The sequence below is a fragment of the Camelina sativa genome, chromosome 5 (assembly GCF_030686135.1).
Source record: "Camelina sativa cultivar CO46 ecotype springtype chromosome 5, ASM3068613v1".
Classification (NCBI taxonomy): domain Eukaryota; kingdom Viridiplantae; phylum Streptophyta; class Magnoliopsida; order Brassicales; family Brassicaceae; genus Camelina; species Camelina sativa.
In genome coordinates, this window is record NC_141884.1 from 19,087,227 (window position 1) to 19,114,051 (window position 26,825).

Genomic DNA, 26,825 nt, shown 5'->3' on the forward strand with positions numbered 1-26,825 from the left:
CTGCAATCTGTTGATTTATATTGCCTGCATTAAGAGAAGAGAATGAATCTTCTATAGTAGCTGGCCCAATCGGCCAATCCGTTTGTGTCGTCTCTCTACAGCTTTTGTGTGAGATCCTTCTTTAAAAACAAACAGAGGAGGCAGACAGAGAGAATCATATGGGTAGACTCTGAAGAATTTACAAACAGGTTTCAGAACTGAGCAAAGGCAGTGTCAAAATTACAAATCATTAATGTGTTGACCAAAGTTGAACTCCATAATCACTTTTTTTTTTCAACTGGAGTTTATTATTTAACATCAAAAAGTCAGAGTACAGACTAGAGACTAAACCAAGCCGAATAGAAGTTACAACAGCTTCACCAAACAGCAAGTCAAAAGTTACAACAACATAAACAAACAACCTGACAGTAAAAACAAACTTTTAACGAAAGATCTAAGGTAGCAAACTGAATTCAAAACAGGTCACCAAAAAGAGAACCCCATGATCTGTTTCAAATTGCAGGCTCCAAAAAGTCTCGACAGAAGTTGATAAGAGTGTAACTAACACTTTATTAGGAGGCTTATGAAACACTCCTACTGTGCCATCTTGAACTTTTTGTTTCTGTTTCCTATCTGATTCCTTCATGATAGGTTTCAAACTTTTGCGCTTTAGGATTCACCAATCTCAAAGCATCTTGGTACTACTGAATAGAAATCATCTTCATAGCTTGGAGTGATATTAGAACCAACCGAAGTATGTCTCCTTCAAACAGTAGTTTGAGGAATTGGAACGTTTAAATTTAGAGCTTCTGCAACTCTTGAACTAGAGAAGTAAGGAGTGTCTCCGTAATTTCTTCTGAATTAAGGTAAGCTTTTCTCAGAGTCAAAGAGTTCTTTGAGCCAGTAAGGAAACCCTTGAGCAACATAGGATTGGAAACGGTTACCTTGGATAACACTTTGGGCTATAAGAAAAGCTCCTTTATTTGAAACTCTGTTTTCACTCTGAATTTGCCAATCTTGAATACCATCCAAACCATTTTTAATTTCTGCAACAGCAAACTGAAAGGAAGGCCATGCTTGAGGTCTATTGAAAGCCCTTACCATTTGCAAAGCTTCTGAAGCAAATACCACCTTATTAATTTTGTGACTCTTCATGCTTTCTATAGCCCACAAAATGCTCGTTAGGTTAGCTTCCTCTAAAGTTGGAATGCTTGAGAATGATCTTCTGCTATGCATCATTACCATTCCATTCTCATCTCTCAAAACCCAAGAAAACCCACCAACCTTGTTCTTCTTTGACCAACACATACCAATATTGCATTTAAGCCAGGTTAAAGGAGGACTAATCCATTCCTTTACTTGTTTTCCTCTGTCAAAGATTTTTGAACTGTCTATCCTTTTGCCTATAGTTTGAGCTTTAAACCATTCTGAGGCTTCTTCTTCTATCTTCATGACCAGATCCGTTGTAGCAATTCTTTGTCCTTCAAATAGAAAACCATTTCTATTTTTCCACAAAAACCAAAGTATCCAAGGAAATTTCAGTCTAATATTCTTTGAAATTACTTGATTCTTTTCCAAAGAAAACAAGTAATGAATATTAGAGTAAATTGAGTCAGGAGAAAAACCACCATCAGGAGTAGGATAATCTGATAAAGCTCAAACTTGTCTGGCAATAGAGCAGGAGAAAAGAGCATGATTGATCGATTCTTTCTCCAGACCGCAAAACTGACATCTCAAATCCTTACTCAAGCCTCTTGATTCTAGTTTCTCTGCAACTGCTAATGCTCCACTTAAAGCTCTCCATAAAAAGATTTTGATCTTCGGAGAAGTTTGAAGAGACCAAACCTGAGACTTAAGTTCATTTAAAGAAGGCTTCATGTCCACTTCTTGAAAAAGCTCATGGTTGTTTACCTGATTTATAAGCCAATAACCTGATTTAACCGTGTAATCTCCATTCCTATTATGCATCCAACACCAGTAGTCATCTTTAGAAACCACAGGCTTGTTGACCAAAATGAGACGAACATCTTTCGGATAGAAAAGTTCCTTTAATTTGACCATGTTCCAGTCTCTCTTTTGAAAGTCAATCAAGTTGTCCACTTTAAGATCCAAATTGACAAATATATTCTTCATCAAAGGAGCTCGTTGTCGTAGACCTTCATCATAAATCCAGGGATCACACCAAACACTAGTAGACTTTCCATCGCCAATCATTTTACGAAGACCTTTGATAAGCAAATCACGCCCATGAAGAAGACTTCTCCAAACATAAGAAGGATATGAACCCAACTTTGCTGTTAAAATATCAGTTTCTTCAAAGTATCTGCTCTTCATCACTTTAGCAAAGAGACAATCCGGATATTGCAGAATTCTCCAAGATTGCTTTGCCAATAAAGCTTGATTAAAACTCTGAATATCTTTGAAGCCTAATCCTCCTTTTTCCTTTGATAAACACAATTTGTCCCAGCTTAACCAATGAATCTTCTTGTGATGCTCAAGAGAACTCCACCAAAAGTTAGACATTACGCTTGTTAATTTTGTACAAGTTGTTTTTGGCAATTTAAAGCAAGTCATAGCATAAACTGGAAGAGCTAATGCAACTGCTTTCAGAAGAACCTCTTTTCCACCCAAAGAAAGAGTGCGGTCAAACCAACCAGATAATCTAGACTTTAACTTATCAAAGATATAGTCTAGTAGTTGAATTTTGGAACCACTGAAACATTCTGGAAGACCCAAATAAGTACCTGCTCCTCCTTCATTTTGGATTCCAGTCAACTTTTTGATAGAAACTTGAACTTCTTTATTAACTTTTGAACCGAAAGTGATTGAAGACTTATCTAGATTGATCCTCTGACCTGTTGCTTCGCCATAAACATTCAAAATCTGTTGAAGAGTACTTGCCTGAACAACTGAAGCTTTGCAGGTAAAAAGGCTATCATCAGCAAAAAGAAGATGATGAACTGATGGTCCTGAAGGAGAAAACTGAATTCCTTGAATAGTGCCTGCTAATTCTGCTTTGTTTAACATGTGGGATAAACCTTCAGTACAGAGAACGAATAGAAATGGAGATAGTGGATCTCCTTGTCTCAAACCTCTTTCCGGCGATATCATCCCATAAGGCTTATCATTGACTAAGACTGAATAAGTGACAGAGGATACACAAAACATGATCCATTCAATCCATTTACTATGAAAACCCAAAGCAAGAAGCAAACTTCGAAGATAACTCCATTCTAATCTATCAAAGGCTTTAGACATATATTTAATTGCCATGAACTCTTGAGATATAGTTGAGTGAGTTCTAAGAGCATGAACCAATTCATGAGCAATTGATATGTTATCTGAAATCAATCTTTCTGAAACAAAAGCTGACTGAGATGGAGAAACAAGCTGTGGCAAAATAGGTTGCAATCTTGAAGCCAAAATTTTAGAGATGATCTTGTATAGGACTGAACACAGACTGATAGGGCGAAGGTCAGTCATTAAAGTAGGGTTTGTTACCTTCGGGATTAAGCATAGGTGTGTATAATTCCAATCTGATGGAAATGAGCCGTTGGTGAAGAAATTCTTAACCTCTTGTGAGACTTGAACACCAATAACATCCCAATATTTTTGAAAAAAGAGGCCAGTCATCCCATCAGAGCCTGGAGCTTTTGAAGGATTAATTGAAAAAAACAGCTCTTCTAATCTCATCATTAGTGACAGGTTTTATCAGGGAATCATTCATAATCTGAGTAACCTTAGGCTGAAAATCAGCAAAAAACCCATCAAAGCTCCCTGGATGAGTGGATTTGAATAAGTTGATGAAGTAAGAAGTAGCCACCTCTCCTTTAGAAGCTTCTGATTTCTGGGCAACTCCGTTTTGATTTAATAAACTTTCAATTCTTTTCCTTGATCGATTAGCCTTGACTGAAGTGTGGAAATTTTTTGTATTATTGTCCCCTTCATTTAACCAAGTCTCTCGGCTTCTTTGACTCCAGAATGTTTCTTCTTCCTTATAAGCCTTCAATAATTGAAACTTGATTGTGTTAACTTGTTTAAAACAAGGAAGAACTGATGACTGTTCCAACTCTAAAGCTGCTTGGAGATGATTGATCTTGTCCAAAGAATTTAAACTGTTCTCCTTTTTCCATTTACTTAGAGCTTTACGACATCCTCTGATCTTGTCAGAAACTGAAGATGCATTAGATTGATAGACATTTGACCAAGCTCTTGAAATGGCTTCTTTCACCTTAGGTTTATTTAAAAACCTTTTGTCAAACCGAAACACACCTCTGTAAGATTCACTAGATGACAAAAAATTAACCAAAACCGGCCTATGATCCGATCCTCTCTTATCCAAGAAATTCTGATTTGAAACAGGAAACAGACTGAACCATGCTTTATTCCCAAAACATCTATCCAGTTTACTCTGAATCCATAATTGTTGCCTCATTCCTCCCCAAGTAAAACTGTTACCAATAGAAGGCAATTCATCCATTCCACAAGCGCTGATCATATTGGCAAAAGGAAGAAAAGAAGATTCACTTCTTCTTGGACCACCCAGTTTCTCCCCATTATGGAGAATTTCATTAAAATCCCCTATCATACACCAACTATCTTTCCTTTCAACACCAATTCTCATAAGTTTCTCCCAAACCAAAGGTCTAGATTTGTAAAAAGGGTCACCATATACACAAGAGACAAAGAAACTAACTGCCCCAATATGAACATGAAAATCAAGCAAGTTTTTATCCACAAACTTAAAATCTACTACCACGCTGCTTTTCCAAAAGAGAGCTAATCCACCACTTTTACCTATAGGGTTAATAGTGAACACTCTATCATAACCCAACCATTCTTGCAAATCTACCAAAACATTCCTATTATGCATAGTCTCCATTAAAAACAACATGTCAGGGAAGAGGGTTTTCCGAATTTCCCTGAGTCGAGGAATTGTCAAGTCTTGAGGCCGCCCCAATCCTTGACAATTCCAACTCATAAGGCTCATTAAGTATTGGACAGTCCCTCATTTGGGACCGCCTCTGAAATTGAGAGCCTAGGAGATTTAGCTAATATATCTGAAGCCGTAGAACCCTTCCTCTTATTCATCACCCCTTTCCCTTTATCTAAACCTTTATCTACTTTATCTACCCCAGAAAGCTTGTGAGGGGAATTAGTACCTGAAGAAGACTTTCTAGGTTTATATGGCTTTCTTCGTTGATAAGACTTCTGTCTAGTAGACCCCGAAGAACTTGCTTCCAAAAAACCAGTCCCCAAAGCTGAGGAAGCTTCTTTAGAAATCAAACTAACTTCAGCAAAATTGATATCAGCCTCATCTAGCTGCATAAGGGAACTCGGGGATAATCCTACTTGAGAAGCCGATAAAAGTAGTTTGTTATCCTTGATCATCTTCTCATCTTCTTTCTGAGCATCATTAAGCTCTAAAGCCATTATCAAACCTTTTTCGTTAATGGTACCAGTTGGAAGATTTGAGATGAGCCCAGGTCTGAAAACGGGAAGTTGAGCAGAAGGTTTCTGACCCAAAACGCTACAAAAACTTTTGACTTTATCTTCTCTTATCTTACGTTCAGAGTCCGATGATAGCAAAAGAAATTGCCGCAAACCATCAATAACTTCAAGAGATATTCTTTTTTTACCTGTGATTGGATCCACGCCAACTTGATCTTCTGATAAGACACCAAAAAGTGGATCTGAGACTTTGAGAAGAGGTGACGTAGGTATCTTTCCTTGTTCAGATGAGTTATTTATTTTTTCTTCTAAACCTTGTTTTTTCCGAAGGAACAGAGGACAATTATCTTGTTCATGAGTAAGTCTTTGACAAGAGAAGCACCGTTTCTGAACCCTTTCATAATCATAGAGAATAGAGACTACTTCTCCATCAGGTAAGTTTACCACTTTAGAACGACGAAGTGGCTTTGAGACATCAAAATTAACCTTTACCCGAACATAGTCTTTATTTTGAGGCTTTGTAGGATCAAAGTCAACTTCTATAACCTTTCCTGCAAATTCTCCAAGAGACGTTATCGCTTCCAACGTATAATGATTTACAGGAATATTCCTCAGCTGCACCCAAATCTGAATGAATTGAAGATAATCCGGAGGAGGAGTTTCAATCCATCTATCTATTGCTAGAGCCCACTGATTGTAAGTAAACACCCCTTTCTTAAGTACTTCTTCTAGATCATGTTCATATTTAAATATGAACTGAAATCTCTCTTTCGTAAGAGCAACACCTCTAACCCGATCATATATTTGCCACTTCCTTGGCATATTGAAAACTACATCAGACACTTTCTGACAGTCCGGATTCAGGATCCTACCAATCAAACTGTGAGAATTGGCTTGGCATGAACTGAATTGTGGCAGATCCGGAAGATTATACAGTTCATCCTCTTCTTCTAAAGATAGCTCCATGAGAATTTTGTCTATTGAGGAAGACATAGGTAGAAACCCAGAAGAAGCTAACTGAGCACCAAAGCTTGAAGATAGAAAACAGTAAAAAACCAGAAGATTTTCGAAAAGTTCTTGAGAAGGAAGAAGAAACACAAAGTAACTCTCGCGATTTCTCAAAAAACAAAGCAAAGGATAAGATAACGATGGAAATTTTGCAAAAGGGAAAGTGTTTTCCAGTCAAAGCTCTTTATCTGAGAAAGTCAAAGACTCTAAAAGAGAAAGAGAGTTCTGAGCCCAAAAAAGGGAAGCCTTTTGTTGATTTTAATCTAACTCCATAATCACTTAGTTTCCTAATAAATTCAACAAATATATATAAGATTGTATGTGGTCACATGTTGAATTTGTTTGTCGAATCAAATGCCAAGTATCCAGTTAAGTAAACTTTGATTTGAAGGTGCCGTTCTTTTTTTTTTTTGTCTAGAGTGGTATATTATATAAGGGCAATTGACAAAACAGCACAAATTTAAGTTTTTAGTCCAATATTAGCACACATATTTAAAAGTTCCAAAAGTAGCACAAATTTATATATCATTAAAATAAAATATAATTATATTAAGACAAAATCGTGACATTGCTATCTCTCTCACTCTTTCTTCTTCGAGGATTCCAAACCAAGATCCGAAGAGCGATTAACACCGTGAAGGCCATTAGATCTGAAATTAGATTCCAAACCAACCTCAACCTTTGAAACCATTAGATATGAAATTAGTGAAGGCCTGAGGTTTTGTGATGGCGGAGAGAATCGTATTGTGATTTACACGACATCGTTGTGCGGCGGACGATGGAGGCATGTAACACCGTGAGAGCTGCGATTGAGAATTTTGGTGTGGTGGTTGTGAGAGAGATAGGTCGATGGATGGGGATTCAAAGAAGAGCTTCAAAATCTAATGGCCGGAGAAAGAGACAATGGTGGTGATGTTTCAGCGGCAGCAGAGGTGTTGTGGTCGAGGGTTTTTGTGAAAGAGAAATACATTGGTGGAGGAGAGGAAGTGATGAGTTTTGTGGAAGAAAGTTTCTTCCCAGAAAACCAATTGTTGCAGTTTGACATTGTTGTTGGTATAAATTTGGTTTTTAGACTATGAAAGACAATCCTCTTCTAGGTGCTTCTTCTTTGATGTGGATAACTATAATGATCTCATCTTTTCCTATTCCCAGAAAGATTCCAAATTGAAATTATTCAAATTTCTGATGGGTTCTTTTGAACAAATCTACTTTTTTCTAATTCTTTGAGGATGAGTTAAAAGTTTATAAGTGTGTGTGTGTTTTTTTAATACAAGATTGGAGAAGATGTGGGCTTTAGATATATCAATGGTGGTTCATAAACACCATGTGTGGCGTTTGTTTACTTGTGATGTTGTAGTGGTCAAGATGGGGACTTTAGATGTATCAAATGATGTTTTCATATGGTGTTTGTTTTCATTGAGATTTTGGATAATAAAGCTAATTTGGATGGTTTTCACCATAAAACTTATTTTAAAACATACTCAAGAAGGTTTTGTATTCAATATTTGGATTGGTAGCTATACTTTCATCGGTAAGCATATAAAAATGTTCTCAATCAAACATTCAGGAAGAATTACAAGAAATTTAGAAAGGATGTCTTAAATTTAAGGAAGGCTTTCATTAAAAGGAAAAAAACAAAAAAAAAGGAGCATACACGCTACCATATTGAGTTTTGTTGATAGCTCGCATAATCCCTTCTCATGTTCTCGTAACTTGAAAAATCAGCACCCAACATCCATCGTCCAACACTTCTCGGAAATTTAGGAAGGAATCCACGAAATTCAGGAAATATTTCTTGAACTTCAGGATGATCTTCATAAAAAGTTTGGATTTCATGATGAACTTAAGGTTGACCTTCATAAAAAGCTTAGATATTGGGAAACACCCAAATATTCACAAAAATGATATCATTACCCCTCACTGATGGAATATTCTTTCACATATTGAGGTGTGTGTTGACAATTTGTAGGATTGTGTTCCTTGATTCAATTTTATTTTCTATATTTTTATACATGTATGATGCTTGTAAAACATTTTAGGTTGTTTTCGTACTTGTATGATGTTTCTGCATCATATGTTTATGTTAACATTTTATTTTAATTGTGATTGAATTTCAGAAAAGATTATATGAAATTTGGGAAGGATTTTATACAATTCAGGAACACTTGTTTGAATCGGACTAAACAATTTGATTCACCTGGATCAATATGAATACATCGATCTATGTGAATTCAATATCCATCAAATCATGAACAGTGGCCTAATTTCATGAAACATCATGCTAGTTATTACTATTTATCGCTAATGGAATAGTATGTGATACAATAAGACAAAACACATATAAAGAGATTTAAAAACACATTTAAGAAAAAAAATAGGAAGGATTTCATAGGTTTTAGGAAGGCATTCTTGAATTTTAGGAAAGCATTCTTGAATTTTAGGAAGGCCTTCCATAATGACATGAACTCAAGCTTCCACTCAAGAGCCCATTTTTCCATCTTCATCATCAACTCTCTGCTTTGTTCTTAAAATATTTGCCATCATATATATCATCAATCATTTGAGTTTAAAGCTGAAAACCTTATTCAACAGCATGATCAGTTCATGAATTCAATTTTAACAACTCAGGACTTTTAGATTCATACCTACCTTGAATCTGAACTCTAACTGAAGAATCACCCAGAACATGAACAATTATTAGAACACCAAGTTCATTATCACAAGACGTTAACACTAACACCGTAGCCACCATGATTTGCCCTTTTGCAAATGAACTCTCCTTTAAAAACTTTTAACATTTGAGCAACACAACCTTCATCTGTAATAATCATCTTACTTCAATAATTATCACAGCAAGAGAACCAAGCTAATACATCACATTAATTCTATCAACTAATTTCTCTATTTGAATTGAAACAATTAAAGACCAAAAAAGAATGTAAAATTGGATCATTCATAGCTATTAGATGAAGCAAAATCACAACTTCTTCACTATCAAAATCAAACACACTTTGAATCTTTTTCACATCACATCATAAACTTGCTAAGAAGAATTAGAGACGAATAGAACAAACGTTCTAAGCATTTGAAAAAACAGATCTACATGTTAACTGACCTCGCCACACTCTGTTTTAAATGATTCATCTTCATCCATCGCCATATGGATTCGCTCCGTCGTAACCGCCGTACCAGTCTACCAGATCTCTTCAATCGATACACCTCTTCTTCCTCCGCCGTTATCGTAACTGTCTCCGACGAGAAAGTGGTGGAAGATGATGGTGATTCGAACAAGCAAATCGTTCCGGCAGTGTAGGTTGAAGAGGTGGTTACGATGAAGAAGGAGATACTTCGGCCGGTGATGGAATCGACAAAAGCGGTGGAGTACAACGGTGAATCGAACATGGGGCTTCTCTGAAACATTGTTGAAGATGAAGCATACGGTAGAATATAATAATAATTATATAAATAACAATAATTTCAGAAATGCTAGATTAGGAATATTTAAACATGTGTGCTACATTTGGAAGAAAAACTTAAAGTACTGCTATTCTAGGGTATTTCTCATTATATAATATATTACAGCATCATATTTTGAAAATATAATATAATATTTTTTGGGAAAATTAGAAATAAAGAATATTTTTTAAGAAAAATGTCCAAATATACTTTATTTTCACAAGTTTGGCCATACAGGTTTTATAATAATCAAAACCCAGTTTTATCCTCAATTTTATATAAATTTAAATAATAAAAATATAAATTCTTAATTTTTAAAAAATAATAATAATAATTTCCTAAATATCATGACGACTGAGTAGAGATGTCAATTGGGCTCTAAAACCATGGGCTGTCCAGTCCAAATTAATTTGGACTGGTTTTGGTTATTACCAAATTTAAAACGGTCAAATGGGCCTAAAACCAATTTAGTCCAGTGATATATGGTCCAAGCTAGTTTGGACATGGGCCGTCCAATAACCCTAAAAAATTAGGGTTTTTACAATTTGGAGGAAACTTTTTTTTTTCATTTCGCCTCTTTCTCTCTCAGCCTCTCAGGCGATATTCGATTTCGGATCTACTTGAAATCATCTCGATCTACTTCAAATCATTTCGATTTCTCCTCTGCGGCTCTGCTTCTCGTGAATTATGAGATTATGAGATTATGAGGTTATGAGTTTATAAACCTTTAGCTTTATATAATTATGAGTTTATAAACCTCTAACTTTATAATTATGAGTTTATGAGATTATGAATTTATAAACCTTTAGCTTTATAATTATGAGTTTATAAACCTCTAACTTTATAATTATGAGTCGGACTGAGTCATAATTCGACTCGAACCCTAACCCAGAACCCCTTGTGAATCTAAGCTACATGAAGACGGATACGACTAATTCTGCTGCAACTTTCACGATTAACCCTCTGAGCGACGGCAACGACGGCAACGACGATCTAGATGAGACAAAGCTCGCGTTTTCTCCTCCTCTGTCGCGTCCTCGCCGGCCGGAGACGTCTTCTTGAAACTATTTTGACACTTGTGACGATTTTGATAGCTTAAGATTTCTAAGGCTAAGTGAACAAACGGAGATCGATTGTGATGTACCAGTTACAGGATTAGAGAAGTGAGTCAAGGGAATGTAGCAAAATGAGGCTCAAAGACTTTGCAAGACTCGTCGAGTTTTAAAGCAGAGCAGAGGAAACAGAGTTATGATGATGAAGCTGGAAACGGTGAAAGAGAAGATCTATCGGAGTTTATCACACATTCACACATTGAGCTAAAGACTTTGTCTCACCATGAAAGATAAAAAGCATAAGTTCTTCAGAGCTTCTGAATCTGGCAAAAAATTTCAAGAATGCTTGAAGCTAACAAGATCAGAGTCAGATTTGCTTTAATGACAGGTCTGAGGTCTGTTTGCTTTGTGTAAATAGGTGTTGATCTGAAAACTGAAATTGAAGCTTGATTCGTGAGTGCTTATTTTGTTAAACCAGGAAAGGGGAATTCAATTGCGTTTATTGCAGCTTTGAAGCGAGCTTGTTATAGAGGGAAGAGTTCTTCACCAGTTTCTCAAGGTCTAGTTTTTTTTGGGTTTGATTTATCTTCTGTCTTTGTTTTATGAGTTGTAGTGTCTAAATTAAGCCTTTTAATGTAAAGCCATTGAGTCATCAAGTAACTAAAGTCATAGTGTTGAAGAGACCATTGTCTTCAAGATCCTCGACTTCTAGACATCCGTTGATCCAGACGTCAAAAGAAGATCATGATGATGAAAGTGGAAGTGATATCATCGAAGTGATTTTCTTGGCAATTTGTATTATTACATTCCATTATAATAATAATCTTGGAAATTTGTGGTTAATCTACTCTGTACTTCTTGATATAATCATAATCAAAATCAGAAGCAATCAAGTTAAGAACCGCATGACATTAAAAATTTGCCAATTGATCATATATATATATTGATAATTTTTTTTACTTATGCTTACCAGTTTTGTTTAGTGATCCTTTATTTCTAATTTTCCCTGATTAATATTTAGTTTCCTTTTTTAAAGATTCACTTCCTATATTTAGTGAATTCTAAAATTTTCAGAGTATACATTCTATATTTTTGTAGTATATATCTACTAATTTTCTTAGAGATAGAGTAAAATGAATAAAACATATTCTAACAATTTTAGAGCATAGAGTAAATCGTAGAAAGAGTATACTAAAATGTTTAGAACATAGAGTAAATCGTAGAATATAATTTCTGAATTTTGTAGAATTCTGAATTTCGGGCCTCTAAACTATTTAGAACATAAACTATTCCTGAATTTAGTATAACATGTACAAAATGTTAGAACACATCATCTTAAATTTTCAGAATAGCAGAAAACGTTTTCTAAATTTTTTATATCAAATTTTATCCATAAAAAAAACAACTTATACATTATTTTTTTGTAAAAAATTATATTACCTCTATTATTGTATATCTACTTATTCTCCTATATTTCACATTTTAAAACTTGTTAAATTTGGGGTTTTCAAATTCTATGGGTATTTTATGTAAAAATGACCATTTTCAAAAAAGGTCCAGATGAACAATTTTTTTTAGTGATCCTTTATTTCCAATTTTCCCATATTTTTTATAAAGATGAGCTCTAGGAGAAAATTATTATTATTTTTTAAAAATTATACATTAATATACCAACTCATATATATATATATATATATATATATACTAGAAAGTTACCCACGCGATGCGTGGGTTATAAAAATCAAATATATGTATGTAAAATAAAATTTTATTAAATTATATATGAAATGTACATGATATTATTTATATATGCATTGAAAAGAATTTTACATACATTTATAAGTTTATAATTATGAAGTGTAAAGGACAATTTTCACATATTGCATAAAAATAAGTTTTGGTTTTAAATTTAGCAAATTATTTTTAAAATTCTAAAAATACTAAAATAGCATCATGCTTTTGATCTTATACTCTAAATACTAAACCATATCTTATCAAAATTATACTCTAAATGTAAAATATAAAATTCAAACCAAAAAAAATATAGATAACCACTGGAAATGGTGTAAGCATTTTTGGCATAATGACGGATGGAGTAAGGGTTACAGGAAAAAGACATGAGGTTAATCTACTTGTTAATTTAAACAATGTGTATATGCATTGATAATTCAAAAATACCAATGTGATATAAAAGTAGTTTTGCTTTTGTACAGGTTAATCTACTTGTTAGTTTATACCACTTTTAACGATTGACATATGTCTATGATGAAAGTATTGAGGTTACAATATGTGTATATATATATATATTAAATATTTACAATAATCTCTGTAATATGTAATGTTTTTCCGTGTAATGCGAAAGGATGTTGTAAAGTTTGGGAAGTGATTCAAAAGAGGCATAAAGAAGTACCTGATCTTTTGACCATGTGTATATGCATTGTAAAATTAGGCTCAATCTTTTTATTAATATGCAAAGTAAAATATTTTTTTTTTGTAGTGGCGATAAAGAACTTTTAAAAATGAAAAACAAAGCAAATTTACAAAACATAAACTTAGAAATATATTGTAGTTGAAGATCAGAGGACTTAAGAGGAGAAATCTAAGGGACTTACAACTACAATATTATGAGTGAATGTTCAAAGCCAAAGAGATTATGCTTTAGGAGTCAAGCACTAGGCTCATCTTCATCACTTAAGACTTCCAACTACAGTTTGAAGTTAAAAAAAAAAACATATTACAAAACAATGCAAAACTTTAAATCATGACTATCATAAAAAATAATCATTTGAAAGAGGTTAATAAATATTGACAAGACTCTGATACTAAATTTTTTTTTGACATGGCTTTGTAAACGATTTCTTCAAATAGTCATAGAGTAATTAATATATACTGCAAGACATCATATTTTTTTTAAAAAACTTCATAAGAAAAAATAAAAATAAAAATACCATGGGAAATGATGGGAAAAGAAAGAAATACAATGAGTAATCGTTTAGTTCATTATTAGTCATGTGAGCATTAGATCTTATATAATACACTAAACATTGTTTGAAGTTTGAAAGGAATTCCATTGACACATTATTCTAAGTAATCACATTTATGGTAATAAAAACAGTTATGAAGTATATTAATTGTAATTAATTTGGTCATATGCGTTATTGCAACATGAACAGTTTGAACAAAAGAAAACGTCCACCCATAATGTCATAAAGGTAACTGATTGAGAGAAGTAAATGTAATCTAAAGAAACTGAACAAATAAAATATCCCAAATTTTTAAAAATGTGTGTAGACAATTTAGTTTTAGATTAGCAATGATGTGTCTTTTTATTTCATTAAAATTGAAAAAATGACACATATTAAAAAAATATAGAGTGGTGCTATATTACAATTTCTCACAACTCTACATTATTATAGTTTAATATATAGTAAATATTGACATGTGAAACCAATAAAAATAGTTAAGTAACAAAGTTACGGTTGTGATAAAAAATAAGTGAAAATTTATAAATAGTAAAAACAAAATAGAATAAATATATTTTTGTAAAATATATTACTTTTTCTTTAACAAAAGCAAACTATAGAGATTTTACTATGAAATAATAATAAATTAAAAACACAAAATAATTAAAGATTTGGTAGACGAAGAGTGAAGTATGAAATAATAATAAATTAAAAACACAAAATAATTAAAGATTTGGTAGACGAAGAGTGAAGAAATTTAAAATAACATTACTGAGGAATTTACAAATCTTATAAATTAATTAGACGAAATATATTCTTGTAAAACGATTTTTTTTTACCAAAGTAAACTATATAGATTCTTGCTATCAAATAATATTAAAGAATACAAACCAAAAACAATTAAAGATTGGTAGTGGATCGAAGATAAAAGAAATGAATATTTTTCTAAATAAATAAATTTAAAAAATCAAACTTTAAATTAATGTAAAGTACACGTGTCGCAAAAATAGAACGCATGCAAAGTTAAAAAAAACTTTGTCATATTATATAAGATATATATATATATATATATATATATATATATATATTTATGATCAATCGATATTAGGACCATAATTTTTACATAGAGAATGAAAAAAAATTATCATCTTATCTTATGAAATTTTGTTAGTTTTTACATCTGTCCATGCCGAAACGAGAAAATCACGATTCTGTAATTTTCGATACCCAAACACAGAACTCATGATTCTGTAACTTGCTATATATTTATGCTTAAAATCACGAATAGATTTAAAATTGGCACCAAATTTGGAGATTTTCTCTTCTTATGTATAGGTCTCGCATACGTCAATAACTCACGAGAATGGAGCTGCCTACTTTATTGTGTTTTCCGTTTGTAAATCTTTCTCTCAACATGTACACATTGTATTTAATAAGATCACTCACGCCATGTTAAATGCAAGCTTTAGATAGTCATTTTACGTACTCTTGCTCTCATAAGGTAAGTATAGTTTATGGATCACTAAAAACTTTCAAACAGAAATGGGTGTCTTTACTAGGTTTGGTGGCTCGATCAATCAAAACGTTCAACAGCCTCTTAAGGTCAGTTTCATTTTCATCAATCAGATAACGACCCGAAAGTTTTTGGTCAAATCATCAAATATAAAGTGTTTTTTGGTTACTTACACATATATGTGAGATCATAACTAGCTAGGCTTGTTGTTGTATAGGCCGAGTCTAAGATACCTCGTGAGAATGTTAATTCTAGTTCAGTTTCAGAAGAAGATTCTAATATTCAGGAACCTTGGTACTGGGATCCTGATGTGGACCCTAAGTTGAAGGTAATTAACAGCAAATCAGCAAACAATATAAATAACATTCACATGTTAGATCGATGCCACTGTATGTTACCGATCACTTTACAACTCTTGTTATTTTAGGCCGAGTACAAGAAACATTCACATGTTAGATCGATGCCACTGTATGTTACCGATCCTAAATATTATGACTTAGCTGAGCTGAAGAGGCAAGTAACACTCTGGATTCCAAATAATAACAAGCATCCATGGTATGATGCTCCTGCTACGGTGAAGGTAATAGCAAATCAGCAAATACTAGAGAGGAATTGCTAGAATTAAGAAGAATATATAAATGCTAAATTAACACTTGGTTATATATATATATATATTATGTTTGAAGGTAAAAATAAAAAAGGGAGTTTGCCATTTGAAAATAGAATTCACATTGGGATGGCCTCCTCACGGAGTCTATGAGATGCTTACTAATCCAAGAAATATGAATTTCTTCAGTTTATTCGACAGGGAGTTTCGCCAACGTCTGGTTTGTTTTATCTTCATATCGTTGTATTGTATGATTCAAATTTAGTGAATTAGTTACTGTCAGTAATTAAAAGTGTTATCATTTTAATTCATACAAAAGGACAACGAATCAACAAAGGTTTTGAAGAAGGATGGACCGAGGCAGATCACGGATGTGAAAAAAACTTTGAGATGGAAGGTCCTTGGGTGCACTATAGCTATCCCGATACATCTAGTCATCGATGAAAACCATCAAAATCTTACTGTAAGAAGCTTCTCCGAATCCCCTCACATGAACACAACTGTTTTTGTGTGTTTAGGTGATTTAATGTGTTGATCTCTTGCTTAGGCAAAATATAAGAAGAAGAATATGTCGTGCATGAAAGTGTTTGAGGGTAGCTGGAAAATAAAGCCACTATACGCAGATCAGGAACGCTTATGCAAGTCTAGGTCGCGGATTAATGATGAAGAGTACAAAAAATGTAGTGGCGGAAAAGGAAGGATTGGATCAAAGGTGACAATGGAGCAGATCTTTCAGCCTTGTACTCTTCTTAATGTGCCACCGGTTTCTTGGTTCATACGTAAGATCACCATCAGAACAATCAAGAATTTGCTCGAAGATCTTAGACAATATATTATCAACATCCACAAAAGCAGGGCCGGTCCTATATTCAAATATACATGATAATTTTTGCAACTACTGGAACTCTGGAAGTGGTGCAGCTTAGTAATGTAGTAGGCAAGCGAAGAATAATTTAATCGGGATTCAAAATTGTTAATGTTGATTATGTATTTTTTGACCAGACCAATGATTTACCTTCTATTTTATTTTTCCTTGGGTCAAATAACTTTTTAGAGTTAAAAATCATTATATACCATATTAACAAAACTACAGAGGGAAACAAATTTGACTATGATTAGAACGTGTACACAAACATAAAAATAATTTGTGACTATATATGAACGTTTTATGTTATAAATAGATCATTTCATTCTCAATTAATCTACATCAAACATATCTTACATTGTTGACAAAAAAAAAAAAACTATATCTGAGAAATATACAATATTGGTTTGTTAAAAATGGGTTCCTCCAAATTGATTGTTACATGCATTTTTGTTGCTACGCTGGTTATTGCATGTGACTTTCTCTCAGGTACATGTTATTTCAAATATATATATTTAACTATAACATCTACAATTTCGTATCTTTCTTCAAGAAAACAAGATTTTTTCTTTTTTTTTCTTTTCATGATTGATAGTTGAAATGGGAATTAGGGTGCAAGCTCTACCTCCGACTTGTGGACCAGATTGTACTGGTGGATTCTTGAAAAAAGACTGCATTAAATATTGTGTAGGTTTGTCTTATAAAAATGGTACTTGCATTTTATTCCATGGACTTCCTTCACAAAATCGTTGTTGTTGTTTTTAAATTAAAAAATATAATTGTTCATACTCTTTGATCCAATATGTTTACGTTTTGATATAATAAAAAGTTTTATTTCAATGGGAATACCATACATATATATACATGCAATTTCATTATTGTTAATAGTATTTTTTATAATAATTAATACTAATTAATTCATATATATATATAATGAAATGAATATATATTATTTATCTCACGATTTTATATAATAAATATGTTCTATTTTAAACTATACGAGTGAACATTTGTAGTTAGCTAATTAGTTTATGCTTTTTAGTTTTGAAGTTATATATACTTTATACAAATTCATCTTACTAGTAGTCTAGTATAAAGAAAACGCACATTGTTGAATAAGTTTATTTCAGAAGATGATTAAATTGGAAATAATTTTGGGCATCGACCTATATATATATATAAAGTCGAGACAATGTGGTAATTGACAAGAATGGGTTGTCTTGTCTTCTAGAGAACTCTTTGATGTTGTAGTCAGTATTAGTATTTTGCTGCCCAAGAAAAAAAAAAAAATCAAAGTTATTACCAAATGTCGATAGTTCAAGTGGTAAAGATTTTTTAGTACAGTTTAGAGGTCGCCGGTTCGAGAGATGCCGCTCAAGAAGGAACCATATATACGCTGCCGCCGGTTATCGTAGTCTATATTTACGAATATGAAAGAGGTTTAACTACATGTCTAAATTTACGAATATGAAAACGCTATATTTTATGAGTTAACACAAAGCCAAACACTTGATATTGTGTGACAAGATACATTCAATGTATTAGGAAGACAGTCCACGTTTGAAATTTTTGCATTACGATCCAACTCTTTCTTGGTCAACAAAAACTAGAATATCAAATATACCCCTCTTGTTTAAAACAAATACACCTATATATGTCTATACAAGACAAAATAAAGAGAGATAAGAGGAACCAAACCACATATAATTAGAATGTGCAACTAGTTAAAGTCAATGTGTATTATTTCATCACACATGAAGAGACGTGCAACGCGTTCCGTTGACTGACTTAGCCCTCTTTTATTAACACCAAAGTCAACCCTATTATCTCTATTAACTCTAAGTTGTGTTTCTCACAAGTAACAATCTCATTTTTAAGACCAAGAAGAAGAAAAAAAACACACACACACACACATAAAGAAAATGGGAAAGCCGACGACGTCTCAAAACAATAGCTTTATAAACCACTTCAGCCACCCACACCGACTTCAGTTATCCCCGGCGACGGCATCACCACCGTGCTCAGCTTGCAAACTCGCCGGAGGTAACGGCATGGTTTACTCATGTAGGCCATGCAACTTCTCTCTACATGAGTCGTGCAGCAAGATGAAGCAGGTCATAACACATCCCTCTCACCCGTCTCATACACTTAGCCTTCTTGTTGCTCCTGTCTACGATGGTGGATACTTCAATTGTGATGGCTGTGGCGTCCATGGGACTGGTTTTAGCTACCAATGCTCTCTCTGCGACTTCGACATCCATTCTCTTTGTGCTTACAAGCCGCTCTCAATCATCCACAATTCTCATCCGCAACATAACCTTAAACTCACGTTTCACCCTCCCTATGGAGCCAATAAAGGTTTCTCATGTGATATCTGCCTTAAGATCGGGAAGGACCAGTGGCTCTATCGATGCATACCCTGTGAATTCGACGCTCATATCGGTTGCATCGCTGCTCCTAATCCTCACCTCCTTCAACATAGCGCTTCTTCACCTATTCCTCATACTCATCAAACCGGACATCCTCAGCATCAAAACTCGCTTCCTATGTCTAATCAAGGCAGTAACAGACCCAGACCCATGCCCATGACAAGGCCTATAGCTCAAAACGTTGCTGTCAATGGACCAAGAAGACATAACAACAACTTGGTTTATAATGCTCAGGTTGGACCTATTGGACCAAATGAACTTATTGGTCAGGTAAGACAGAGTTTTGGGCAAGGGTCAACGGATGGGAGTGGCTACGATGGTAGTGTAGGGAACGAAGAGTTTAACGTTGAGGTTGATGTTAGTGTCGATGTTGAATATGAAGGTGGTCTGTATGTTGAAGAGGCTAATGACGAGGGAGAAAACGTTGATGAGGCTAATGATGAGGGAGAAGACGTTGATGGTAATGGGCTTGAGGTTGTGGCTTATAGCGATGGTTTAAGTGTTGCTCGTAGTGAGAGTGATTTTGGAGGTAGTAGCGATGCTCGTAGCCAATGTAATGATTTATCCGATGCTGATCTCTATCCACTATCTTTGGATAACTCACAAGGACCAAGATCAGTTCGTATGAACCGAGGCCAAGGTGGTGGGAGGAAGAAAAATACAAACCTGAATGGTTCTGACACTCGGTCTAAGAATATGGCTCTTAATGGACCTCGTGGTGGTCTTCAAGGTTCCAAAAGTCCTATGCAAAACCTTAGAGGACCTCAAACAAGAAGGGTGCAAAATGTTCGTAACAACACAATAAGAGCTCGTGGTGGGGCTGTGAGCGTACGAGTTAATAGACCTCGTGAAACATCTGCATTTACAGCACCTCGGGGATTTAATGGGAATAGTGTTGGACCCTCTAATGCAATTGATAATGGTGGCAACAATGATAACTACAGCAAAGGTGATGGCACTGATGATGTTTATGCTGGTGAAGATAATGTTGGCTACGATGAGAGTTATGGTGAAAACTATGGTGATGGAGATGGTGATTGTGACTTTGAAGTTGGAGGTGACTTCGTAGATGATGGTTGTGATCAAGATTATGATGAGACTTATGGTGAAAACGATTTCGAAAGCTATAGCGACATCACAGGAGGAAGTAGGTCTATGTATGATGAGAGTGAATCTTATGGGACTATGGATGATTCACAATATAGTAATTTAAATGAAGAGCCCAATAGCCAGTATTTACCCATGGTTGGGGCGGTTGGTGGACCAGGATTGAATAACCAGAACCAATACGGTCAAAATGGTAGGCAGAGAAATGGACGAGGTGGTACTACAAATATGAACAGACATGGAAACGTGAACCAAGGTGCAAACAGGATTCAGCCTAGAACTAGGGGTCGACCAGTCCAATATAGGGCCAATGCAAGACCTTATAGGGCAAATGGAAGACCTAATGGTCCGAATGGAGGCCCCATTGGACCTACTGGAGTTGGCAATCCAATGTTGGTGAATACAATGGTGCAAGGTTTGTGTCAAGGCTTTGCTATGAACATGCTCATTGGTGGTGGTGGTGATGTTAACGGTGGAGCGAGTGACGGTGGTGGATCATCGATCTTAGGAGGCTTGTTTGGTGGCGAAACGGAATCACAATACTAACAGAGATGAACATGGTATTGGATACTACTAATAAACAAATGTTCTTGTTTATATTATCTGTTTTGTGAATTCATATTATTTTCAAGTTTATTTTTTTCATCTTTAATTTTCTCAATGATAATTTTGTAATCTTTTAAAATGTAAGAAAGTATTAAAAATTAAATAACTTTGGGGGTAAAAATATACTAGATCAAGATGATAATAAAGATCAAGTATAAGAGCATCTCCAACCTATTTCTCCATTTTTTTCCTTTAAAATACTTTTATTTTGGAGATGAGTTTTTCTCCAACCCTATTCCATTTGGAGTTAAAAATGAAGATTTCCAAAATTTAGTGTAAAATAGAAATGAAGATCTCCAAATATAGAGAAAAAATAGAGATCTCTATTTTAGAATAAAAATGGAGATCTCTATTTTAGAATAAAAATGGAGATATGTTGGAACAAAATTGACTACAAACTTCATTATGAAGATGGAAATGGAGATGGGTTGCAGATGGTCTAAGCCTTTTATTTTTCCTTATCCAATTTGATAAATCGATTACAATGAACAAAACATTTATATAAATAGAGGATAAAATCAAAGATTTACTATGTGTTATTGGGCTAATATGTTTCTTGTTTAACAGTCTCTTTGTAGGCTATTGTTATAAGACAATATGTAGAAGATATGTAAATCTACCATAATCATATGAATGGTTTGTAAATATTTTATAGGATCTCATTAATTAGGAAAGTAAGTTAAATGACATTCCTATATATATGCTTGTATATTGTAACACTATTCTCATGAAAGTAAATATTAATTCATAAACAATAAGGTGTTCTTCTCTCGTCAACCTTCAACAATCGTCACGTCAGTAAAACTATTTTCAGGAAAATCTACATTGTAAAGTGAGCATAACCACGCATACTTTTGAAACAACCCGACCCTTTTTTTTTCTTTTTAATAATTAAATACAATATATAATTAAGTACCCCATACTACTTAATTAAACAAACCATCCCACACACAGTAGCCAACCAATAATAAACCAACATCCAATTACATGCACAGCGGAAACATATCAATAATACAAAACCAATACAATAACATTTCTATCCATTCTATCCAGCAACCTAACATATCTCTATCCAAGGTTCCATCCTAAACAATATAACAAAGACCAACAACACACAAACGAGACCCTAGTTCATCCTCCTCCTCATCGCCATGATTCCACGTCACATACCTGCACACCACAACAACAATTGAGATGCGTAAGTATTATCATAAATACTTAGTGAGGCCGTCCTCCCATCTACTGGGTTATACACACAAGCATATGAGACCCTCAAGTTTAAGCAAAACAAACAACACACAACAATACATCAAACCAGGAAACAAGTCTCGACTGAGACCAGTGTCGACCGATGCCTCACGGTGTCGATCGATGCTACAAACAATGGTGTCGACCGATGCTAAACAGTGTCGACCGATGCCACTGCAAATGGTGTCGACCGATGCTTCCTAGTGTCGATCGATGCCTCCTCTGCGGACACGATCTGCGCGAAACCGAACATCGAACTCTCCTTCCCAATCATCTCGCATCCGTCTCAAACTCACCCAATTACCTCAGAAAATCACTGGGAATCACAAAAGCAACGAACCCAAGCAACAAAACAACACAAACAGCAAAGAAAACACACAAACAAGAGAGATCTCATGCTTAGATCAACCATGGTCAAGCACTCACCTCAAGAACAGGAAGATTGAAATGAGAAACGTGGAAAACAACACCCCCAGAAGCTCCCCCTTCGTGTCCAGCAACAGCTAACACTTCTACTGCCTCAGATCTCTCCAAAATCTCCAAGAACAAGCCCAGAAAAACTCAAGAACGTTTCTCTCTCTTTTCTCTCTTTCTTTCACTAAGCGGCGACCAAATAACTTCCCAAAAACCCTTAAACTCGTCCTTAGACGCTTATAACACGATTTAGGGATTTAATTGAACCAAACCGAACCAATTCAGCAATTAATCAAACCGACCGAACCCTGAAATTAGTGGTGTCGATCGATGCCACTAGGGTGTCGATCGACACTCCTTTCAAAATCACAAAATCCGGTTCGCGGATGTTACAATTCTCCCCCACCAATATGGATTCGTCCTCGAATCCCGCAAAACCGTCCAACTGTCAAGGACCTCCGTGCCACCGTCAACACGGCCCGCACGTCCCCGACCGGACTAAATACCGTCAGCCAAGGTTTCCCGTGCACTGTCGCAACAGCCCGCACACCTCCGACTGAACCACGAGGTCTCCCTCTAGTCAATATACTCACATCAAAGACACTATTTGCTCACAACTCAGTGCTTCCCCTGTCCGTGGTCGCAACCAACGAATCATGCCGGCTCGCTATCAGGCCAACCGCCTTAAGCTACGGCATCCAGGAAGTCACTCACACACACACTCCCCCCGCTTTCAGGTCGCAACCTTCGAGTCATACCGGCTCACTGCCAGGCCACAGCCTACAGCTACGGTATCCAGGGAGTCTCACATGCCCACTCCCCCCGCTCTCAGGTCGCAACCCTCGAGACATACCGGCTCACTGCCGAGCCACGGCTCACAGCTACGGTATCCAGGGAGTCTCAAAATCCCGCTCTAAGGTCGTCACCCTAAAGCGCGCTCACGGATCGTCATCCGAAGCAAACATACCACTCCCACTCTCTGGCCACAAAGTCCATTGAGCTATCGGTATCACATGAGTTGGGCCCACACAATCCTGAGCAAATAAGTCCGATGTCAACGAGTATCTCCCGACTAGATCTACCTCAACACTTTCCATTTCTGGAAACTTCTATTTTTAGAAACTTTCCATTTATAGCAACCTTCTATTTATGGAAACTTTCCATTTGTAGCTACCTTCTATTTATGGAAACTTTCCATTTATAGACTCCCGTGCTATTTCCTTTCCAGTGATTTTTCACAAATCCCAAAACCAAAGAACTCCAACTTTTATTAGAACCTCAAATGCAATAATCGTTTACAACTCCAAATGAAAATACATAATGAAAGAAAGAATACATAAGCTAAAACTAAGCGCCGGAATGGACACCCGGTCCTCCCTTCGGCTGCGCCGCAACCTCCATCATCTGCCTCCTCTTAGGACAGAAAGGCCTGATATGCCCTTCCTCCCCGCAATGATAACACACTCGACGGTACTCCTGCGAATCACCTCCCCTGGCCCCGCTTGCCGACACGTGATCCATGCTCCCGCTCCCATAACCTCTCTGGCCACCTTGGTTCGCCACTGTCGTCTCTTCCCGCTTCCTTTTACGCCTTTGCTCCAACTGCCTATCCTTGTTTGGAATGCTCTGCTCCAATGTCTCCTCTGAACGAACCGCTGGACTGACCACCACTAACTGTGACCTCAAGTCATCCTCTATCCCAGCTGCAACCTCAACCAGCTCCGCCCTCGTGGCATAGCTCCTCACTCTGCACCGAGTCCTCAGATCATCTCGCAAAGCCAGCAAGAACCTCCGCACCTGAGCCGACTCAGGCTCCCAAGCCCGGCCTGCATACCCCACAAGCCGACTGAACTCTGCATCCAGTTCCCGCACTGTACGGTCCCCCTGAGTCAAACCCAAGAACCGTGCCTCCATACGATCAAGAGCCTCCTGAGGAAAATACTTGGAGTTAAACTCCCCCACAAAATCTCCCCAAGACATACCCCGCTGCACCCTCCGTGCTGTCACCGACCTCCACCACACACGAGCATCTCCTGACAAGTAAAACACTGCCAGATCCACCCTGTACCGGTCGGGACACCTAAGCGAAAGGAAAATATCCTCCATCCGCTCTCTCCACTCATCCGCTACACTCGGATCGGTACTTCCTGAGAAATACCCGGCTCCCACATGCCGCAGCTGCTCCATCATCCGCACATACTGAGCATCCACTACCTCGGCCCCCGGCTGCACACCTGCCTGCAAACCCACCACAGGCTGCACCGCTGGACCCTGCCCACCACCCACTGGCAGCACTACTGGACCCTGCCCACCAACCACTGGCGGCACTACTGGATCCTGCCCACCAACCACTGGCGGCACAACTGGACCCTGCCCACCAACCACTGGCGGCACTACTGGATCCTGCCCACCAACCACTGGCGGCACACATGCTGGAAGTCGCTGCAAAACCTGAGCTAGCAAGTCCATCAAGACATCCTCCCTGCCTGGAGCACCTCCCGCTGCAACCCCCACACCCGGGGCAAAACCATGACCGACACCGGGCCCATCCGCCCTGCCGTCACCCAAACCAGCCTGGTCTCCAGACACACTAGGATGAACCTGTGACTCCGCCACCTCCTCACTGGCCATGCTCTGGGCTACACTCACACTGGCCTTAGGAACCTGACCTCGTCCCCGACCACGACCACGACCACGACCACGCCCACGACCACGACCGCGACCAACAGCACCCTCTCTAGCCATCTGCACTACCCAGAACAGAAGGCTAAGCACACAATTCAAAAACCGCACATAGAGTACACATCTTACCGTGGAATCTCATTGAAGGCTCGAAGAGGATGATACTAGGACTCCATACCGCAAACAAATTGACTAACTACTCATAATCAATTCCATCACACAACATCATGCATCAAGCAAAAAGGAAAATAATTCACCCAATTAAATTCCTAACCGCTCTAACCATCCATTTAACCATCCTAGAACCGTAAAGGCTCTGATACCAAAATGAAACAACCCGACCCATTTTTTTTCTTTTTAATAATTAAATACAATATATAATTAAGTATCCCATACTACTTAATTAAACAAACCATCCCACACACAGTAGCCAACCAATAATAAACCAACATCCAATTACATGCACAGCGGAAACATATCAATAATACAAAACCAATACAATAACATTTCTATCCATTCTATCCAGCAACCTAACATATCTCTATCCAAGGTTCCATCCTAAACAATATAACAAAGACCAACAACACACAAACGAGACCCTAGTTCATCCTCCTCCTCATCGCCATGATTCCACGTCACATACCTGCACACCACAACAACAATTGAGATGCGTAAGTATTATCATAAATACTTAGTGAGGCCGTCCTCCCATCTACTGGGTTATACACACAAACATATGAGACCCTCAAGTTTAAGCAAAACAAACAACACACAACAATACATCAAACCAGGAAACAAGTCTCGACTGAGACCAGTGTCGACCGATGCCTCACGGTGTCGATCGATGCTACAAACAATGGTGTCGACCGATGCTAAACAGTGTCGATCGATGCCACTCCAAATGGTGTCGACCGATGCTTCCTAGTGTCGATCGATGCCTCCTCTGCGGACACGATCTGCGCGAAACCGAACATCGAACTCTCCTTCCCAATCATCTCGCATCCGTCTCAAACTCACCCAATTACCTCAGAAAATCACTGGGAATCACAAAAGCAACGAACCCAAGCAACAAAACAACACAAACAACAAAGAAAACACACAAACAAGAGAGATCTCATGCTTAGATCAACCATGGTCAAGCACTCACCTCAAGAACAGGAAGATTGAAATGAGAAACGTGGAAAACAACACCCCCAGAAGCTCCCCCTTCGTGTCCAGCAACATCTAACACTTCTACTGCCTCAGATCTCTCCAAAATCTCCAAGAACAAGCCCAAAAAAACTCAAGAACGTTTCTCTCTCTTTTCTCTCTTTCTTTCACTAAGCGGCGACCAAATAACTTCCCAAAAACCCTTAAACTCGTCCTTAGACGCTTATAACACGATTTAGAGATTTAATTGAACCAAACCGAACCAATTCGGTAATTAATCAAACCGGCCGAACCCA

General features: G+C 36.7%; 3 protein-coding genes and 1 long non-coding RNA gene across 4 annotated transcripts; 3 read left to right on the forward strand and 1 right to left on the reverse strand.

Moving 5' to 3' along the window:
• Window positions 1-264: 264 nt before the first annotated feature.
• On the reverse strand, window positions 265-6,713 carry LOC147944013 (uncharacterized). Its single transcript, XM_087450305.1, has one exon. The coding sequence runs from the start codon at window positions 6,421-6,423 to the stop codon at window positions 4,969-4,971; it is 1,455 nt and encodes a 484-aa protein (XP_087306431.1). The 5' UTR covers window positions 6,424-6,713; the 3' UTR covers window positions 265-4,968.
• A 4,261-nt stretch (window positions 6,714-10,974) lies between these two features.
• LOC147944014 (uncharacterized) lies at window positions 10,975-11,602 on the forward strand. The gene is made up of 2 exons (XR_015598028.1): window positions 10,975-11,334; window positions 11,425-11,602. It is a non-coding gene; the product is annotated as an uncharacterized LOC147944014 (long non-coding RNA).
• Window positions 11,603-15,354: 3,752 nt separating this feature from the next.
• Window positions 15,355-17,075, forward strand: LOC147944015 (uncharacterized). Its single transcript, XM_087452778.1, has 6 exons — window positions 15,355-15,511; window positions 15,640-15,750; window positions 15,850-16,002; window positions 16,109-16,249; window positions 16,349-16,492; window positions 16,577-17,075. The coding sequence occupies exons 1-6, from the start codon at window positions 15,452-15,454 to the stop codon at window positions 16,910-16,912; spliced, it is 945 nt and encodes a 314-aa protein (XP_087308904.1). The 5' UTR covers window positions 15,355-15,451; the 3' UTR covers window positions 16,913-17,075.
• Window positions 17,076-18,760: 1,685 nt separating this feature from the next.
• LOC104786964 (uncharacterized) lies at window positions 18,761-21,157 on the forward strand. Its single transcript, XM_019245940.2, has one exon. It carries the CDS (start codon window positions 18,817-18,819, stop codon window positions 20,974-20,976), a length of 2,160 nt encoding a protein of 719 aa, XP_019101485.2. The 5' UTR covers window positions 18,761-18,816; the 3' UTR covers window positions 20,977-21,157.
• Window positions 21,158-26,825: the final 5,668 nt, after the last annotated feature.